We start from the raw sequence: 17,141 nt of genomic DNA on the forward strand, positions 1-17,141 counted from the left end.
CAATCTGATGGTCTTTTTCCTCATTTGTCCAGAGGACACGACATCCGTGATTTCCAAAAACAATTTGAAATGTGGACTCATCAGACCACAGCACACTTTTCCACTTTGCGTGTGTCCATTTCAAATGAGCTCAGGCCCAGAGAAGGTGGTGGCGCTTCTTAATGTTGTTGATGTATGGCTTTCGCTTTGCCTGGTAGAGTTTTAACTTGTACTTGTAGATGTAGCAACGAACTGTGTTAACTGACAATGGTTTTCTGAAGTGTTTCTGAGCCCACGTTGTAAGATCCTTTACACAATGATGTCGGTTTCTAATGCAGTGCTGCCTGAGGGATCGAAGGTCACGGGCATTCAGTGTTGGTATTCGGCATTGCTGCTTACATTTAGAAAGTTCTCTAGATGAGAAAACATGTTCTTAAACTGTTGGACTATTTTTTTAACGCAGTTGTTCACAAAGTGGTGATCCTCACAGCATCTTTGCTTGTGAACAGATGAGCCTTTGGGGATGCTCCTTTATACCCAATCATGACACTCATCTGTTTCCAATTAGGTGTTCTTTGAGCATTTGTCAACTTTCCCACTCTTTTGTTGCCCCATCCCAACTTTTTTGAAATGTGTAGCAGGCATCCATTTCAAAAATTAGCAAATATTTGCACAAAAACAATAAAGTTTATCAGTTTGAACATTAAATATGTTGTCTCTGTGGTGTATTCAATTGAATATAGGTTGAAGAGGATTTGCAAATCAATGTATTCTGTTTTATTTACATTTTGCACAATGTCCCAACTTCATTGGAATTGGGGTTGTCATTCCCATACTGTCAGCGTTCCATCTGACTGTCATCCATCTTCATCCAACCTCCCAAGTCCAATGTCTTCTAGGAACATTAACAACATCTGAATGGATCAACAGCTAAAGCTCAGACGAGCTGAACGTGATTCGTCCGTGTGTGGGACAAAAAGCAACATTGTCATACAGAAACAATAGAGGCAAGAACATTTTATCAACTACTTTAACGATACACACTCTGTGGCTCGAGAGGCTGTGTGCACACACAAACGGCTGTGTACCACAAATGGCTGTGCGCATGTTCGCATGCCGTCTGTGGCTTGAACATGCGTGTGCGCACACGCTGTTGTAGTGAAGACAATAGCACCTGCAGGTGCTGTGGAGAGCCAACCCAGTCTCACGGCAAGTCGTGATTCAGCAGCACGAAATAAACATTAATCTATTGGTTTGTGATATTGTGACGAAAAGCGCCTCATTTTCATCACAGCAGCACGAATTCATTCTAATTAATTCTGTGATGGCTACACGAAATAAAAGTGAAACGGGGGGGTTGTGATTATGGTTGGGGTAGGAGTGGGAGTTAGTAATAGTGAGTTAAAAAAAAACCTGTCACGAAAATTTGACTAATTTTATGATGGGAGGATGAAAAAAAAATGTGAGACTGGGCTGGGAGAGTAAGATTGGCTGCAAAAATGATCACAGGCTGGCACTCGGTCTGATTCCCGCTGTCAAGTCACGTCATCATGAATGTTTTGTTTGCTTCATTTTTTGTTAGTTTCGGTTTTGTTTCGTTTCTTTATGCGCTCTGGACTGCTTTTCGGTGAAGGGAGAAGTGCAGGCTCATTCGTCCACCTTTTCTTGACGATTTGTGACTTTGTGACTTTTTTCCTTCTTTCAGCTATTGATGTGTGCTGTGTGACTGGGCCACTAAGGAAGCAGCAGAACAGTTATCTATAAACATAAGCAGAGGTTCAGTACACAGAGATTTTTCATAACAGGAGACCAAATCTGAAATCAGCAGGCAAAACTCAGAAAACATGGATTGGCAGAGTGAGTCAGTAATACAAAGGCAAATGCTGAGAACTGATGCGAGAGAGCAGATATGAAGCTAGACAATCTGGCAAGGAGATAACACATTATGAGAGTTTATAAGTCTAACAAACAATTAATCACAGGAGTGCAGAGAGGCACATAAACTCCAAAACCAATGAACAAGAACTAAAGCCTCACTGAGAAAATGTGGAGGAGATGTTGGAGTAAAAGCACAATAAATAATTAACATGGAAGAGAATCTCAGTAGAAATAATGTACTGCATTTATACAGCACTTTTCCATCTACATCAGACGCTCAAAGCACTTTACAATAATGCCTCACATTCACCCCGATGTGAGGGTGCTGCCATACAAGGCAGCAAGGAGCAAGTAGGGGATTAGGGACCTTTCCCAAGGGCCCTTAATGATTTTACAGTCAGGCTGGATTTGAACCGAGGATCTTCTGGTCTCAAGCCCAATGCTTAACCACTAGACCATCACCTCCCCTAGAAAGTAATGAAACATCACAGAATAATAATACGCAGGTGATAGCGCTAAAATTAGAGTAACCCAGAGGCCAGGATACACACTTGCAACATGACAGATGACAATATAGCAGTTCTATTACTACAATTAAAAAAATGGAAAATAATCTAAATATGTTAACTGGTTCTACAAAATTGTTGATTTTAAAGAAGAAACTAAATTCTTACATTTAATCTCATACTATGTTTCCAGTTTAAACAACCAAGTTTGTGAGTCTGGTTCATATAACCAGATTAAATGAGCACATTTTATTTTTAGAGTGTATGGTAACTGTAGGTGGAACCATATATTATGCAGTCACTAAATCACAAAGAATTAATTTGCAAAAAACACGCACATCTTGTTTTTCTTTCTTTCTGTCTGTCTGTCTTTATTTTCTGGCAAAGGCGTTCATCACTTTGCATGTATTTGAGCTCCAACGTGCCATAAGGTGAGCTGTAAGGAGCAATGGACAGCTGCTTCTCTGCACACCAGCTCTGACGCCCCCTACAGGTCACAAAGCTCCTATTTGCAGAAACCAGCAGTTGGAACCGTTGCAACCCTCCGATTACTGTTTACAACTAAAACAACAGTGAATGTCAGTGTTTATTTGGTCTAGTTTTAAGCTTGGATCCTCAGTGACAGGGGTTTGGAGAGTCGCTGGGTGGTGATCCCCTAACAACATGAGGAGCACCTGAATTCAACAGGACACCCTGCAGAGTGCACAATCACTCAATTCATCGAATCAACAAAATAAAACAGCAATATATGTAATTAAAGAATGTTTTCTTTCTAAAGTTTTGGGTCACCCTGCCGAAGGAGGACTGGTTCCTCTTCTTCCTTTCACTTCTTGATCTGATTCAACATCCTGTGGAAACTCCAGCCATGTGGATCACTTATGCAAAATACACTCAGGTGTACATCACTGAATTATTCCATGGAAACTTCATAACCAGATAATTATCGTTCAAATTACGCCCGCAGCCTTGCGCACACCCGTGTGCGTTTTGGCACAGACCGAAGTGTGCGAGTGCAAATAGTTTAAACATCTTCACGGAAACAAACCTGCACACAATCAACTCCATGATCCTCTTTACAATAGCGGCGCCACTTTTGCGCACCATTTACGGGTCCGATTTGAATAAAATCCACGTGATGTTAAATCACAAAACATATAAATGATTTCTCGACAAAGTAACAATCGACTGGTTGAATAAACAAACAAATAAATAAATCACAAGATAGTTTCAGCGCAGAAGCACAATCTGGTTGGCGCATTTATTTCTGATGTGAGAGGGGCAGTAGGGCGAAATCTGCATCTCGGTTGCAGAAGACGCACACATGCGCGCGCACACAGACACGCACACGCGGCCGTGGCGTACTCAACCCTCGTAAAGGGGCGTGTGGACTGGCAGGGACTCAAACCTACGATCGCACGGCGGCGCACGGAGAGACGGACAGGAGCAGAAGTTTGGTCACATCCGGACTTTTCTCTTTCTGCGTTCTTCTTTCTGTCGCTTCAGTCAGTTTTTTCTGGGACTATCTGTTTTCGCTCACGCCATTCGGATTTCACTTGAGTGGCAGCGACGTGAGGCGAAAACCGGGGGGAGACATCAGCGCGGAGAAGAGCCGGATCGCGGAGAGAAGTGGCTGCGCAGCGGCTGCGCGATTTGTGGGGAATTTGCGTGGACATAACTCGGCTTCGTGTGTCATCTCCACACAGGAGGAGAAACGATACCGGACCTCTGCTCCACGCATGTGGACGTGGACAGAGGAGGGCTCGATGCCTCAAAGTCAGGACGCAGGTGATTGTAGTCGCGTTCGTTTATCTGGCGATGGAAATGTTGCAACAACTGGAGCGCGCTCAGGGCGAAAACGCGTTAATCATTTTACTATTTGTACACTTAAATGTATCAGATAAATCAATCTGATTAATCTGATCTGATGAATATGTTGTGGTTAATACAAAAAAGACCGACATGTTTATTAAAACTCATCTTCCCATTACGCGCGCACACTGTGGCTGCTTGTCTTTTTTTTCTCCCACACTCGAGTGCACAACTCCAAACTGCAGTGATTTACAATTTAACTGATTTCTCCACAATTTCTCTTTAACAGCGCTTCTGCTGTGAGTAATCTCTGACAATCAGCGCATCTGGAGAAGTGGTGCGTAAAAGAAATCCAGCGGCAAACCACTTTCTCTGAAAGAAAAAAATAATAACCTGGGCCTGTAATTAGCGCCGCATCTGCGTCCTACCACAAAGCGCTCCAGTTTGATCAAAAATCAGTGTGTTTTTTGTTTTTTTGTTTTTTGAGTAATAAATGACACATAAAGGATGTTTTGTACCAAAAGGGTGTTAACTAATATGGTTTTGAATGTGTAACATGCAGCGCAATGAACAGTGGGAGGAAGAAGCTTTGAATATTCCTGTTGAAGATTTTTTATGATGTATCATTGTCTTTAATGTCACAAATTGGACGTGCGTTCTGTTGTATTACTACACCTTCAGTCGTGTGTAGTTCCTTGTGTGTGTGTGTGTGTGTGTGAGAGAGAGAGAGAGAGAGAGAGAGAGAGGGTGTGTGTGAGAGAGAGAGAGAGAGAGAGAGAGAGGAGAGAGAGAGAGAGAGGAGTCATGCACTTAACGGACTGCTGCTTGCTCGTTCTCAGTGCGCAACAAACACGCGCGGCTTTCTCGCATATAGGCTGATGTCCAATCAAGTCACTCACTAACAGCGCACAGTCACCTCTCCAGAAGCGTCTCTGTCACACTTTCTGGAAGGGAAGAGCGCTTTTCTTTTTTTTCTTTGTCACCTTCTGCTGTGAACGTCCAGAGCGCACGGCCGCGGCACTAACCTCTCTCCGTCTCTTTTCACTCCACAGCCAAGGATTACCTCCAGGCCGAGCATCCCCATATGACGGAGTAAGCTGCGCACAGGGAAGCGGGTGTTCGGCTTCTGTGGAGAGGATATGGCACGGCCGGCGCCGGCGAGAGGCGCGCACCCGGCACAGGAGAGAGGAACACAGGAGCTGAATGACAGGATGCCCGCGACCTGAGAGTGCACCTCCAACTTCGTTACAAACGGACACTTCTGCTTTATTTTGTCGAGTTCAGACGAAGAAACAAGAACAAACACTAGTTTTCGGAGGAGTTTAATTTTTTTTTTTGTATGCGTAACTTTATTTATTTTTGGGCGATAAAACAAGGATGCATTGTGGATTAGTTTTGATCCTGTTCATGGAATCTCTCGGCGGTCAAGGCTTTCAAAAACGGTAAGTGAGACAGCTGATATGTGTCTGTCTAAGCCTTTAATGTACTCTGAAAATCTTTAATCCCAGTATTTCTTTTTAAAGATTAACCCCTCCTGATCTTTTGGGAAGGTGGCAAGATGCTCACCTGTCTGTCAACAAAACACCGCTCTTCTCTTATTTGGCCACTAGATTTGCAGCGTCCAAACAGTGACTTTAAAGTGGACTATTAAAGGCGTTTTTTATCTTTAGACACGGATCCGAGTTTCTTATCATTTAGTATCAACGAAACCAGCAAATTATTTTAATTCAGGTTCGTCAAAAACCTTTTTTTTTCACTTGAGTTCGACTCTTTCCAAAGTTTTTTTTCCCCCATATTTTCATGAGTTTATTGAAGTTTACACTCAGGCCTGTTCTGAATGTTTTCCGTGGACTTCAAAAAGTCAAATTTATACTTTTCCCAAGTTGTTTTTGTTGTTGTTGTTTGTTTTGTTTTTAACCACACGTTTAATTTCTTTTTAGTGCACGGTTTCCAAGTTGTGTGCATAAAAAGTAAAGCGGCATGGCAGAATTGTTTAGTTCATAAGGATTTTTTGATTTATTTTATTTTATTTATTTATTTATTTATTTATTGAAAGAAAAGAAAACAGACAAATGTGCATGTTTTTTCGTTTGCTTTTCTTGGGGAAAAGTGGAATCAATTATTTTGAAGCAGACATGGAGCTTCTTGGTCTTTGTAAAAGATTTAAGAAAACTCGCTTTTAAAGCTTAAATGGTCAAGTCACGGTCTCGATGTATTTGTGTGTCAGTCTAAGCAACAGCTCATGAAAATGCAACACAACGTGAAATTAATATTTGGCGCAATCTGGGATTTTGCGCAAGACCACGTGCTGAAAAACTACAGTACTTTCGTTTAGACAGATAGACCACTGTCCACATGCAGAATTAACAAACATCTGAAGTTTTACTGCTGTGTTCAGCTGCTGCCAAAGTGCCCTCGAGCCAGGCGCAGGTGCCTTTGTTCTGTTCTGGAGGGTTTCGTGCTCTGATCTCACTCTCGGTCTGTGTGCACAGACAAATGTGGAGGCACCGTCAGAATCACCAACGCAAACTACCTCACGTCGCCCGGATACCCGATGTCTTACCCTTCGTCCCAGAGGTGCGCGTGGGTGATCACGGCGCCCGGTCCTCACCAACGGATCCTCATCAACTTTAATCCGCATTTTGATCTGGAAGACCGCGAGTGCAAGTAAGTGCGCATGACCCCTTTGTCCGCAAAAGGGCTCCCATCTCATATAAAATATAATGTTTTGTGGTGTGTGGCAAAAAATCATGATCACAATGAAACGTTTGTTTGTTATTATTTGTACATGATTTATATTAAATAAAACATAAAGCTTCATGAAACATGTAAAGAAAAAAAACCTCAGGACAAAATTCACATGTCATCACCTTTAGGCCTACTAATATTTGGTGACATGTGGCTGCTTTCCGTGCGAGTCCTTCCTTCCTTCACTGCATGGATTGCACGTGGAAGCGCGCCATCTAGTGTCCAGAGGCGTCAATGCCGCCGTGGCGCACATACACACACACACACACACACACACACACACACACACACACACACACACACACACACACACACACGCACACACAGGGTGCAGCAGCAGGAATGGCTCACATGCAGACGTTTGGCTTTTGGAATGTCCTCACTTCTCCTCTCTGGGTGGTGAAGTCATCAGTGCATGAAGTTGATTTTAATTTGGAGACTTGGAGGGAGAGCTGTGAGCCCGCAGGAGCTTAGCAGAGCCCATTAAACTTTCTGCAAAAACATTCCATCTTAAGAAGCCCTCGCTTTTTTTAAATGTTGAAGCAAGCCAGAAATGATATAAACAGTGACATCTCATTTGAATTGCAAAGCTGCTGATGTCAGAGTAGTTACTGCTCAGGTTCTGTATCAGTGTGACAGTGACAGATCCTTATTTGACTTGTGAGATGCGAGCCGTCGCTAGTAACAAAAGGCTAAGCAGCTAACTTGTTGTCAGACAGTTTAAGGGGATGAAATGGGAGTTGGGCGGTAATGCGATGAGGCCGTGTGACGGTGGGTGCCCTGAGGTGAGCCTAGGCCTGATTGCCCAGGTGACTGTGTGTGGTTTTGTGCGTGTGTCACTGCTTCGGTCCTGCTCTGTCTCAGCTGTTTGTTTATGCTGCAGGGCTCAGGAGAGTACAGGGCTTTGCCAGATCCTGTTACTGTATCCCTGCTCCACCCAGAACGTGGACCCGATGCTGCCTTTGTGCTCCATCAATACCCCCGTATATGTTGCAGGGTTTGGTGCGTCTCAATACCACGTTAACTTTTCTTCAATTGTGAGGGAGATTTACGGCTGGCTGAGCGGTGCCGCTGTCTTTCACAGGGCGGATGCTCCTTGACATTTCTTTTGGGTCCGATTTCAGCACCAGAGGGACTATTAAACTGTCCAAGATCCTCAGTTAGAAAGAGAGCACAAGGGAGGGGTAGGAGGAGGGGTGGCACCAACAATGCTTCTGCTAATCAAATTAGTCAGGCATGAATTTCCTGTGTCCAGATACATTAAAAAAGAAGAATTTGGCACAAGAAGGCCAGAGGACAACTGCGTTTTTAAAAGGTTGAAAGGAAGGTTGGCTGATAGTTTGAGCCATCAAGGCATTGTCCTTTGCCAGCCATCAAATCCATAAATCAATTGTTTTTTAACAAAATTGTGAGCAGGTCATTTTTTTTGTGTGTGTGTCACACTTGTATCTTTCTATTTGTGTCATGTTTGTACATTTTTTTCCTCATCACCTCATCAAGTAGATTATTATATTACCCCGGTATGTTGGTTGGTTGTTTTTTTGACAGGATTACTCAAAGGGACGTAATCAGAGCGTCACAAAGCCTGACAAAGTGATCAGTGTTATCAACAGGAAGAGAGCACACAGGTTTGCTGTTGATCAAGATTCAGGTGTAGCTTAAATATAGCACTTAAAAAAATCTTAATTTACACAGCAAGAAGAGGCATTTGGCATTTTGACCAATTTCTCAAATGCTTTTGATTTGTTCTCCTTAAAACCTGGCGGGATGCTCAGTCTTACAGAGAGAAGTAATTATCTCCTCCAAAGGAGGTTGTGTTTTCAGTGCTGTTTGTCTCTTTGTTTGTCTGTTAGCAGGATTATACAAAAAATATTGAAATTATTTTCTTGAAACTCGATGAAAGGGCGCGGTGTGGGCCAAGAAAGAAACCATTAACGTTTGGAGTAGATCTGATTAAGGGGGCAGATTCAGGATTTTTTTTTTAATTTATTTCTTAGATTTTCTTTAATATTGCAAAATAGGGCATTTTTCAATATTTTCATGAATTTTTCAAGAAATAATGCATAGATCTTTTTTTTTAAATTAGACATACCTTGTAGAGTGCTCATTTCTAAGAGCATTTGAGATTTTTGTGCAGATCTAATAAAGTAGATTGTGTGGATCATTTGATCTGCTTCAAATCTCACCTGTTCTTAGATATGAGCATCAGACCAATGCTGATTTTTTTCCCCAAAATATCTGTTCATTATCTCTTGAGAATTTCATGAAAATGTTGACAAATGCCCCATCTCACAGTGCTGAGGAAAGTGGGAAAACATCACTAAAATTTACAAAGATATATAAAGATGAATTTGAAGTGGATCCAGGATTTTTTTTTTTTTTCAGCTTAAAAACTGCACAAGGGAATGGGTCTCTGTTAAGGGACTTGAAGTGTTGACGGAGGTGTGCACTCTCCGAGTGCCGTTGTAGTTTGTTAAGCTTTGGTGGTGGGTGGAATCTCTTATGCAGATTCTGGATCTTTTTTTTTTTATCTTTCTTGTATATATTAAGCAGTACCATTTTCAACATTTTTGATTAATTTCTCAAAAGTCTATGACCTGATTTTCTTGAAACTTGGTTTCACGATTAATCTTCATATTTATTTAAATTTTTAAAATTTTATATTTATTTATTTATTTATTATCACAATCTGGATTTGCCTTCTGGATCATTTTAAATTCAGTTTTCAAAATGACTTTCTATCACTGAAAACCAATCCACTGATCTTGATGAAAACTGTCAGTTATAGAAATCCCATGACAGACGATCAACACCTGAAAGGTTGCGCAGATCCAGACAAGGCTTTGGATCTGCTGCAGTGAGAAGTAATGTTCAAGAAGTGGGTGTTTGGGAAGAACAGTGGCTATAAACATGCAATAATACTGTTAATTGTAGAACTGTTTGAAGTTGCTGGGTGTAGGCTGCTCTGAGTGCCAATCTAGTTTGTTACATGTGCAGCCGACACAAACTCCTGCGTGTAACATTAACTTTGTGGTCACAGGGTTATAAACTGCACATCTCGAGGACACGCTGACACGTGACCCTGGGAGACAGCTATGAAACTCAAGCACACTTCTGATTCATGTGGGTCACACAGGATCATGCTGATCGCCAGCATTTTCTCTTTTTAAACCAGTGTACCATTTCCTATTTATTGCTTTTAATGTAATGGTTTTCACAGAACTTCACAATATTTTTTTTCTAGCAAATCTTTTATCCATTTCCCTCCTTGTTTTCAAATTGTGACACTACGTAAGAGGAGTGGTGGTGGTGGGGGGTTATGGCGCTAATCGCTGCCATGCACGTCATAGTCTAATTCAGTTATGACTGGAGAATAGTTACTTATGGCTTTAATATCTGCAGGCCGTAGAACTTCAGTGTGATTTGTGTTGGACTCATCAGACTTCCTGTCGCAGCGCCACTCACCAAATCAGCTCTTACATAATGGAAACTGATGAGAGCCAGAATGGCTTCCTTATCTGATGGCGTGGCTGAGAGTGGGTGGAGGTGGAGGCGGCGTGAGCTACAATGCATGCTTCAGTGCACTGCCTTGCAATCTAATTAGTGGGCAAATAGAACACACATGCACCACATGTTCTCCAACATGGCTGTTATCAACAAACCAAACAAGAGGCACTCAAAGTTATGCTTGTTTAAAAAAAAAAAAAAAATCCCAGCATTTACTGAGCGGGTTCTGGTGTTGTAACATGTGTGCGTTACCCTTGGCAGGTTTATTTAGGGAAGCGCACGGCGCCGTATCCCAAGAGCCGGAGGAGGAAAACACTTCATCACAGAGATAAGGAGACTAAGTGCGTACTGCGATTCTGAATGCAGAACATGTTTACCTTTCACGCACCATCGTAGAGTTTCAGAGTGGAGTTTCAGGGGCCGCCCTCGACGCTCTCACAGCTAATGAAGTTTGAAGCAAAGGAGCAGCCGGCATCAAAGCAAAATTTGAAGTCAATTCCCTCTGAAAATCAGTGGAATGAGCAAGCTGAGCTCAAGTGAAAAACTGAAGTAAATAGATATATGCTTTACTTCCCACACATCGATTCCAGCTCGTTTTGTTCTTTCTTCCTAATCTGATATTGGGCTGTCGTGGCAGCTCTGCTGTCTGAGGCTGAGCACAAGTAGAGGTTTCAGTGGGTTTGAAACAAGTTTCTAGTACCTACTTCTTTTCAAGTTGTCCAACACAGTCTCATACCCAACTTGTCACATTTTGACACAAAAGGTTCATTTTGTCCAAATGTCAATATGTGAAGAGTTGGGTAGACCCTTTGTGTCACTTTGTGATGTGCGTGGAAACACTCACCCTAACCCTAACCATAACCCAGACATAGATGAATGTTCCCTGACGACAAGGAAGTGAATCAGATCATTTTTTTTCTGTTATAAACACATTTATCCGCACGACACTCATAACGAGAAGGAGCTACCTAACTCATCACATAGTGATGCAAAGGGGCACTAACCAAATGTCAAAATGTGATAACAGTGGGAGTGAGAATATGCCAATTTGTCAGAGAGATTGTGTTTCTTACCGTTTCAGTAAGATTTTCTGCCTAAAGTTCCTACCAGTTCTATACCAGTACTTACAGAATGTCATACTGTGCACTTGAGTCGGTTCTCTCCGTCTCTCCTGCTGACTGAAATCTAGGAAGGAACCTTCTACAGATGATGTACTGCTGACAACATTTTGAATCATTGATGACTTCAGATATGCTGACCAGACAAAACACAGTTCCTCCTTCAGCACATTGAAATCCCTCACAGTCAGTCAGTCGAGGCTTTGTTGCTTTGGAGTGAGCAGAAACGACGGTGTCAAAACAGGAGACTGTCTCCCAATTCTCAGCCCAGCCTCATTTCATTATTTTGCTCTCTGTTTGAATGGCTTCTTTTTTTCTGGACCTCACAGAAAGCTAATTCCTCTGTGACGTCTGTGCAGTTGCGAGTTCATGGAGGTGGGGGATGTGATGAGATGTATGGCTGGGTGGTAGCATTCGGGCTGGTGGGAGCTATTCAAAGAATGCCTTCTCAAGCAGGCCTTTGTGAGAGAGAAAGTCAGAGAAGGCCTCTTGCCTCACCACGCTTCAAAAGTCAGCTCAGGCCCCCCTGCCTTCAGGTATCTGTAACTCAAAACTTGAAAAAGCACTCTTTTCCTCTTTTTAATTGTTCATCCCTTTGCCCTTCCACTCCAGTCTCAGGCTGAGCTGCCCCTAGCCTGCTGTGAAGGCCAACACTTGCCGCTGTGTACACTCCACAGTAGATATCAACCCTCCTGACCAGATCTTGACCGCAGAGATGACCAGCGGGGGCTTAGGAAGATGAGGAGTGGGGTATTGCCCTATTGGGGATCTGTGCTTGAGTCTTTGCCCCATAGATCTCCAGCAGCCTCCTTCATTTGGTCGATCTTCACAGCAAACAGAACTATGTACAAAGAGCAGACAATAGAAAGTGTTTTATGGAAATGATCCATTTGACTAATTTCTCTCATATTTCTGTTACTTTTCTAGCTTTGTATCTTAGTAGCATGCAGCAGTTGCAAGATAAGGAGTACAGCTGGAAAAGGGTGTCATTCCAAACAGACAAATTCCACTTAGATGATTTTTTTGTTGTTTGTTTGTTTGTTTGTTGTTTTGTACCAACAATTTCCAGCAATGCAACCCAGTTTCAGACCCAAGTCATCACATTTTGACACAAATGGCTCCTTTTGACCAAAAATCACTCTATAATTAGACATATTTGAGAAAAATGGCTGCATTTGAGGACATTTTCTAATATATTATTTCAAATTTACAGTCATACGAGGTCTATTAGAAAAGTATCCGACCTTATTTTTTTCAAAAACCATATGGATTTGAATCACGTGTGATTACATCGGACATGCTTGAACCCTCGTGGGCATGCGAGAGTTTTTTCACGCCTGTCGGTTACGTCATTCGCCTGTGGGCAGTCTTTGAGTGAGGAGTCGTCCACCCGCTCGTCGATTTTTTTCATTGTTTAGGAATGGCTCAGAGACTGTTGCTTTGTTTGATAAAAATTTTTCAAAACTGTAAGGCACAACTGAGTGGACACCATTCAATAAATTCAGCTGGTTTTCGGTAAAAATTTTAACGGCTGATGAGAGATTTTGGTCTGGTAGTGTCGCTTTAAGGACGGTCCACGGCGCCTGACGGCGATCTGCGCTTCGAGGCTGCAGCGTCTCCGTTTCAAGTTGAAAACTTCCACATTTCAGGCTCTGTTGACGCAGTAAGTCGTCAGAGAACAGAGAACTTTCAGAAGAAGTCAGCATGAGGAGTTTATTCGGACATTCCATTGTTAACGGTCATTTTGTAATGAAAGAACGTGCGGGCAGAGTCACATGTCGGGCTGGACCCGACCGCGGGGGGTCGCGGCAGGAAAACACCTCCGTTGGAAATCTTAACGGGCAAGTTGGAACATGCCCAAGCTGTTAAACAATTTCTCAGTTACTCGTTGAAAGCCATTAAAAGCCGCCTGAATTCTACAAATGGTTTTCAACACGAGGTGTTTTTCGTGTCGTGGCGCACACAGATTTGCCGAGTCGTCACGGAAACGACTCGGCGAATTTGCGCGTACGTCTTTCATTAAAAAAATGTCCTTAAACAGTGGAATGTCCGCATAAATTCCTCATGCCGGCCTCTTCTGAATATTCTCTGTTCTCTCACGATGTCCTGGGTGAATTAAGCCTTAAATTAGGATGTTTTAAGCTCGAAACAGGCCGACGACAGCGCTGGAAGCGCTGCAGGACGTCCCGCTCCGTGGGAATTCCCTAGGGACAATAAATAGTCCTGCACCCTGAGAACGCAGAGCCCAGACCAGTACATAGGGTTTAATTAGGTCAGCTAAGTAGGGAAGTGCTAGTCTGCAAATAATTTTATAAGTTAGTAACAGAACTTTAAAATCTGATTTCACAGGGACAGGAAGCCAGTGAAGAGATGTCAGAATGGGAGTAATGTGGTCAAACTTTATGCTCCCTGTCAAAGGTCTGGCAGCAGCATTTTGAAACAACTGAAGACCCCTATTGCTGGACTGCGGTAAACCAAAATAGAACATTTCAGTAGTTTAATCTAGTAGAAACAAATGCATGAATCAGGGTCTAATCATCAGCCACAGACAGGATGGGATGAATCTTCACTATATTTCACAGGTGGAAGAACGCAGTCCTCGTAATATCTCTAATGTGGAGGTCAAAGGACAACGTAGGGTCAAAAATGTCCCCAAGGTTCCTCACTTTGTCAGGGTGATGTATGTCACATGAGCCTCAGCTAAGCATTAACTGGTCAAATTGATGCTGATGTCTCACTGGACCAAGACCCATCATTTCACTCTTGTCAGAGTTTAAAAGTAGGAGATAGCTGGACATCCAGCTTTTCACTGATGGTAAATGATAAATGGTAAATGGACTGCATTTATATAGCACTTTTCCATCTGCATCAGACGCTCAAAGCACTTTACAATTATGCCTCACATTCACCCCGATGTGAGCGTGCTGCCATACAAGGTACTCACTACACACCGGGAGCAACTAGGGGATTAAGGACCTTGCCCAAGAGCCCCTAGTGATTTTCCAGTCAGGCTGGGATTTGAACTGAGGATGCTCTGGTCTCAAACCCAACGCTTTAACCACTAGACCATCACCTTCCCCAAGATTGCCTTTTTATGCAAGGCAATCTTTTAAGGATTTTACATGGATGAAACTACCACCAGTTATTGGCATGTAGTAGGGGTAGTGTTGTACAAAACACAGTGAGAACAACTGGTCAGGTATGATGTCAACCACACAAGGGCATTCCCAGTAATCCTAAAATGATTCTCCAGCCTATCGAGTAGAATATGGTGATCCATGGTATCAAATGCAGCACTAAGATCTAACAGCAGCAGAACCATAGTGATGTCCGAATCCAATGCAAACAAAGATCAGTCACAACTTTAGTGAGAGCTGTCTCTGTGGAATGATATTTTCTAAAAGCAGCCTGCAGTTCTCAGTAATTATTCTCAGTAAGGTGGTCCACGAGCTGCTGTGAAGCCACTTTTTTCCCAGAATTTTAGAGCAAAATGATAGATTTGATATTGGCCTATAGTTTTTCAATATACTCAGGTCAAGAGTAGATTTCAATCACTGCAGATTTGAAACATTTAGGAACAAATCCAGAGGTTAATGACAAATTAATAATTTCCAGCACAGTCAGCCCAGTCGGCCATGCGAGGTGGAATAGTTCTAATTTTGAACTCTGCCATTTTCATTCTAGACCTCCAGCCTTATGCTTGAAGTCACTCAAGTAATTATTGAACCAAGGTGACTGTGTTTTTTTTTTTTTTTGTGTGTGTGTGGGGGGGGGGGGGGGGGGGGTGGTGGTTTTATAATATAGGTGGCGCAGTCATGTCGAGAGTAGGTTTAAATGCTGAGTTTAAACTGTCCACAAAACTGTCCACTGATTGGGCATTTTCCAAACATCAAGCTAAGATATCAGGCAGCGTAGCTTTGAGTTCAGTCATAGTTGAGGAGTTGATGTGTCACTGCAATGTTAAATAAGGTTGTTGTTTCCATTAAACACGGCAGCAAAACTGTACACTAAATGTGAGTGATCAGAGACCACTGATGCAAGAAGTCTGATGTCAATATTCATAACAGCAATACCGCATGCAGGAACCAAATCCAGGTTATTTCCACTAATGTGCATCAAATCCTGAATGCAATGCTGGAATCCTTGTTGTGTGGGCCGCCAGAAGAGGAGGTACTGCTGGCCCACCACCAGAGGGCGTCCTGCCTGAAGTGCGGGCTTCAGGCACGAGAGGGCGCTGCCGCCATGGACACAGCCGGGGGTGACAGCTGTCGCTCATTACCTCTTGACAGCTGTCACCCATCTACTCAACATCATCTCACTCCATAAAGACCAGACGTCATCTCCACCTCGTTGCCGAGATATCATACTTCATAGGAGGTAATACTCTCAGCCTTTTTGTGAGATTTGTAACTCTGTTATTGTGAGAACTTGCAGGAGAACCGGTCGTTTGTGAGGAGGCTGTGCAAGACGGCGCTCCTTTTCAGCTGAGACCGCTGCAACATATTGAATGAGAGGTGGAGGTGGCATTCCCACCGTTGTTGTTACTGGGTGTACACACACCCACACTTGACTGTCTTTGTTCTTCGCCAGCAGTACCAGATCCGACAGTCTGGGACGGTGATCACCTGGGAATTCGGGACTTGGCGGCTCCAGTATTCACCAGGTTCTGGGGCGGTGGAAATCGTGTGGTTCCAGCTCTTCTCAGGACAGACGTCTTCTATCCTCGAGCCTGCCCACACGTCACCTCTGTGTATTGACTGTTATGATATTCTGTGATTGTCTGTATGTTCGTTGTGCACATTCACAACATTAAATTGTTACTTTTTGGCTCATCTATTGACCACTCATTTGCACCCCCTGTTGTGGGTCCGTGTCACTACACTTTCCCAACAATCCTAATACATTAATTCCATAAATGATTTGCATAGGGGGTCAGAAGACTTATTTATATGAATATTGAAGTCACCAATAATCAGAATGTTATCTGCACTAGTTGACAAGTTAGAGATAAACTCACCAAATTCATCTAAGAATTCAGAGTATGGGCCAGGGGGCCAATATACAGTGACAAAGTAATATTTGCTTCCATTGCGGTAGGTTCCCAGTTCAAACCCTACCCCTGCCCATTCTCCAATATGGCGTTGTGTCACGGAAGGGCATCCGGTGTAAAACGTCTGCCAAATCAACATGCAGATCCACCTCAGACCTACTGTGGTGACCCTGAGTGAAAACAAGGGAAAAGCTGAATGAAGTTACTCATTTTCCTAAAACGTACACATAAAGCACTGAGCCTTTAAAAAGATTACATTGTGAATTTTTAAGTTTATATTCTCAATAATGACATTTTCCCCTCAAGCATAACCGTTTCCTTCGTACTATTTGATATTTGGCCCCAGCAGCAATAAACTGTAACACATTACATTTACACAATAATGTAACATCATATGTGGAAGGTTTGATGTTGTTTAGCTTTGCCACAATGCCAGACAAATTGCTGAAATGTAATGACTTGGAGACTCACGCTTGTTTTACACAAGCTGTTTTGTGTGCGTGTGGTAACAGCCACTCAACTGCCACAGTCCACCCATGTGAATGA

General features: G+C 42.8%; 1 protein-coding gene across 1 annotated transcript in view; it reads left to right on the top strand.

The window, feature by feature from the left end:
- Positions 1–5,534: 5,534 nt before the first annotated feature.
- LOC117512033 (neuropilin-1a-like) overlaps positions 5,535–17,141 on the top strand; it is a 193,174-nt gene continuing 181,567 nt past the window's right edge. Inside the window, 3 exon segments of the mRNA XM_034171984.1 lie at positions 5,535–5,584; positions 5,586–5,614; positions 6,665–6,839. Coding sequence (XP_034027875.1) covers positions 5,550–5,584; positions 5,586–5,614; positions 6,665–6,839 — 239 coding nt within the window. The 5' untranslated portion in view covers positions 5,535–5,549.

Source organism: Thalassophryne amazonica, chromosome 1 (genome assembly GCF_902500255.1).
Source record: "Thalassophryne amazonica chromosome 1, fThaAma1.1, whole genome shotgun sequence".
NCBI lineage: Eukaryota > Metazoa > Chordata > Actinopteri > Batrachoidiformes > Batrachoididae > Thalassophryne > Thalassophryne amazonica.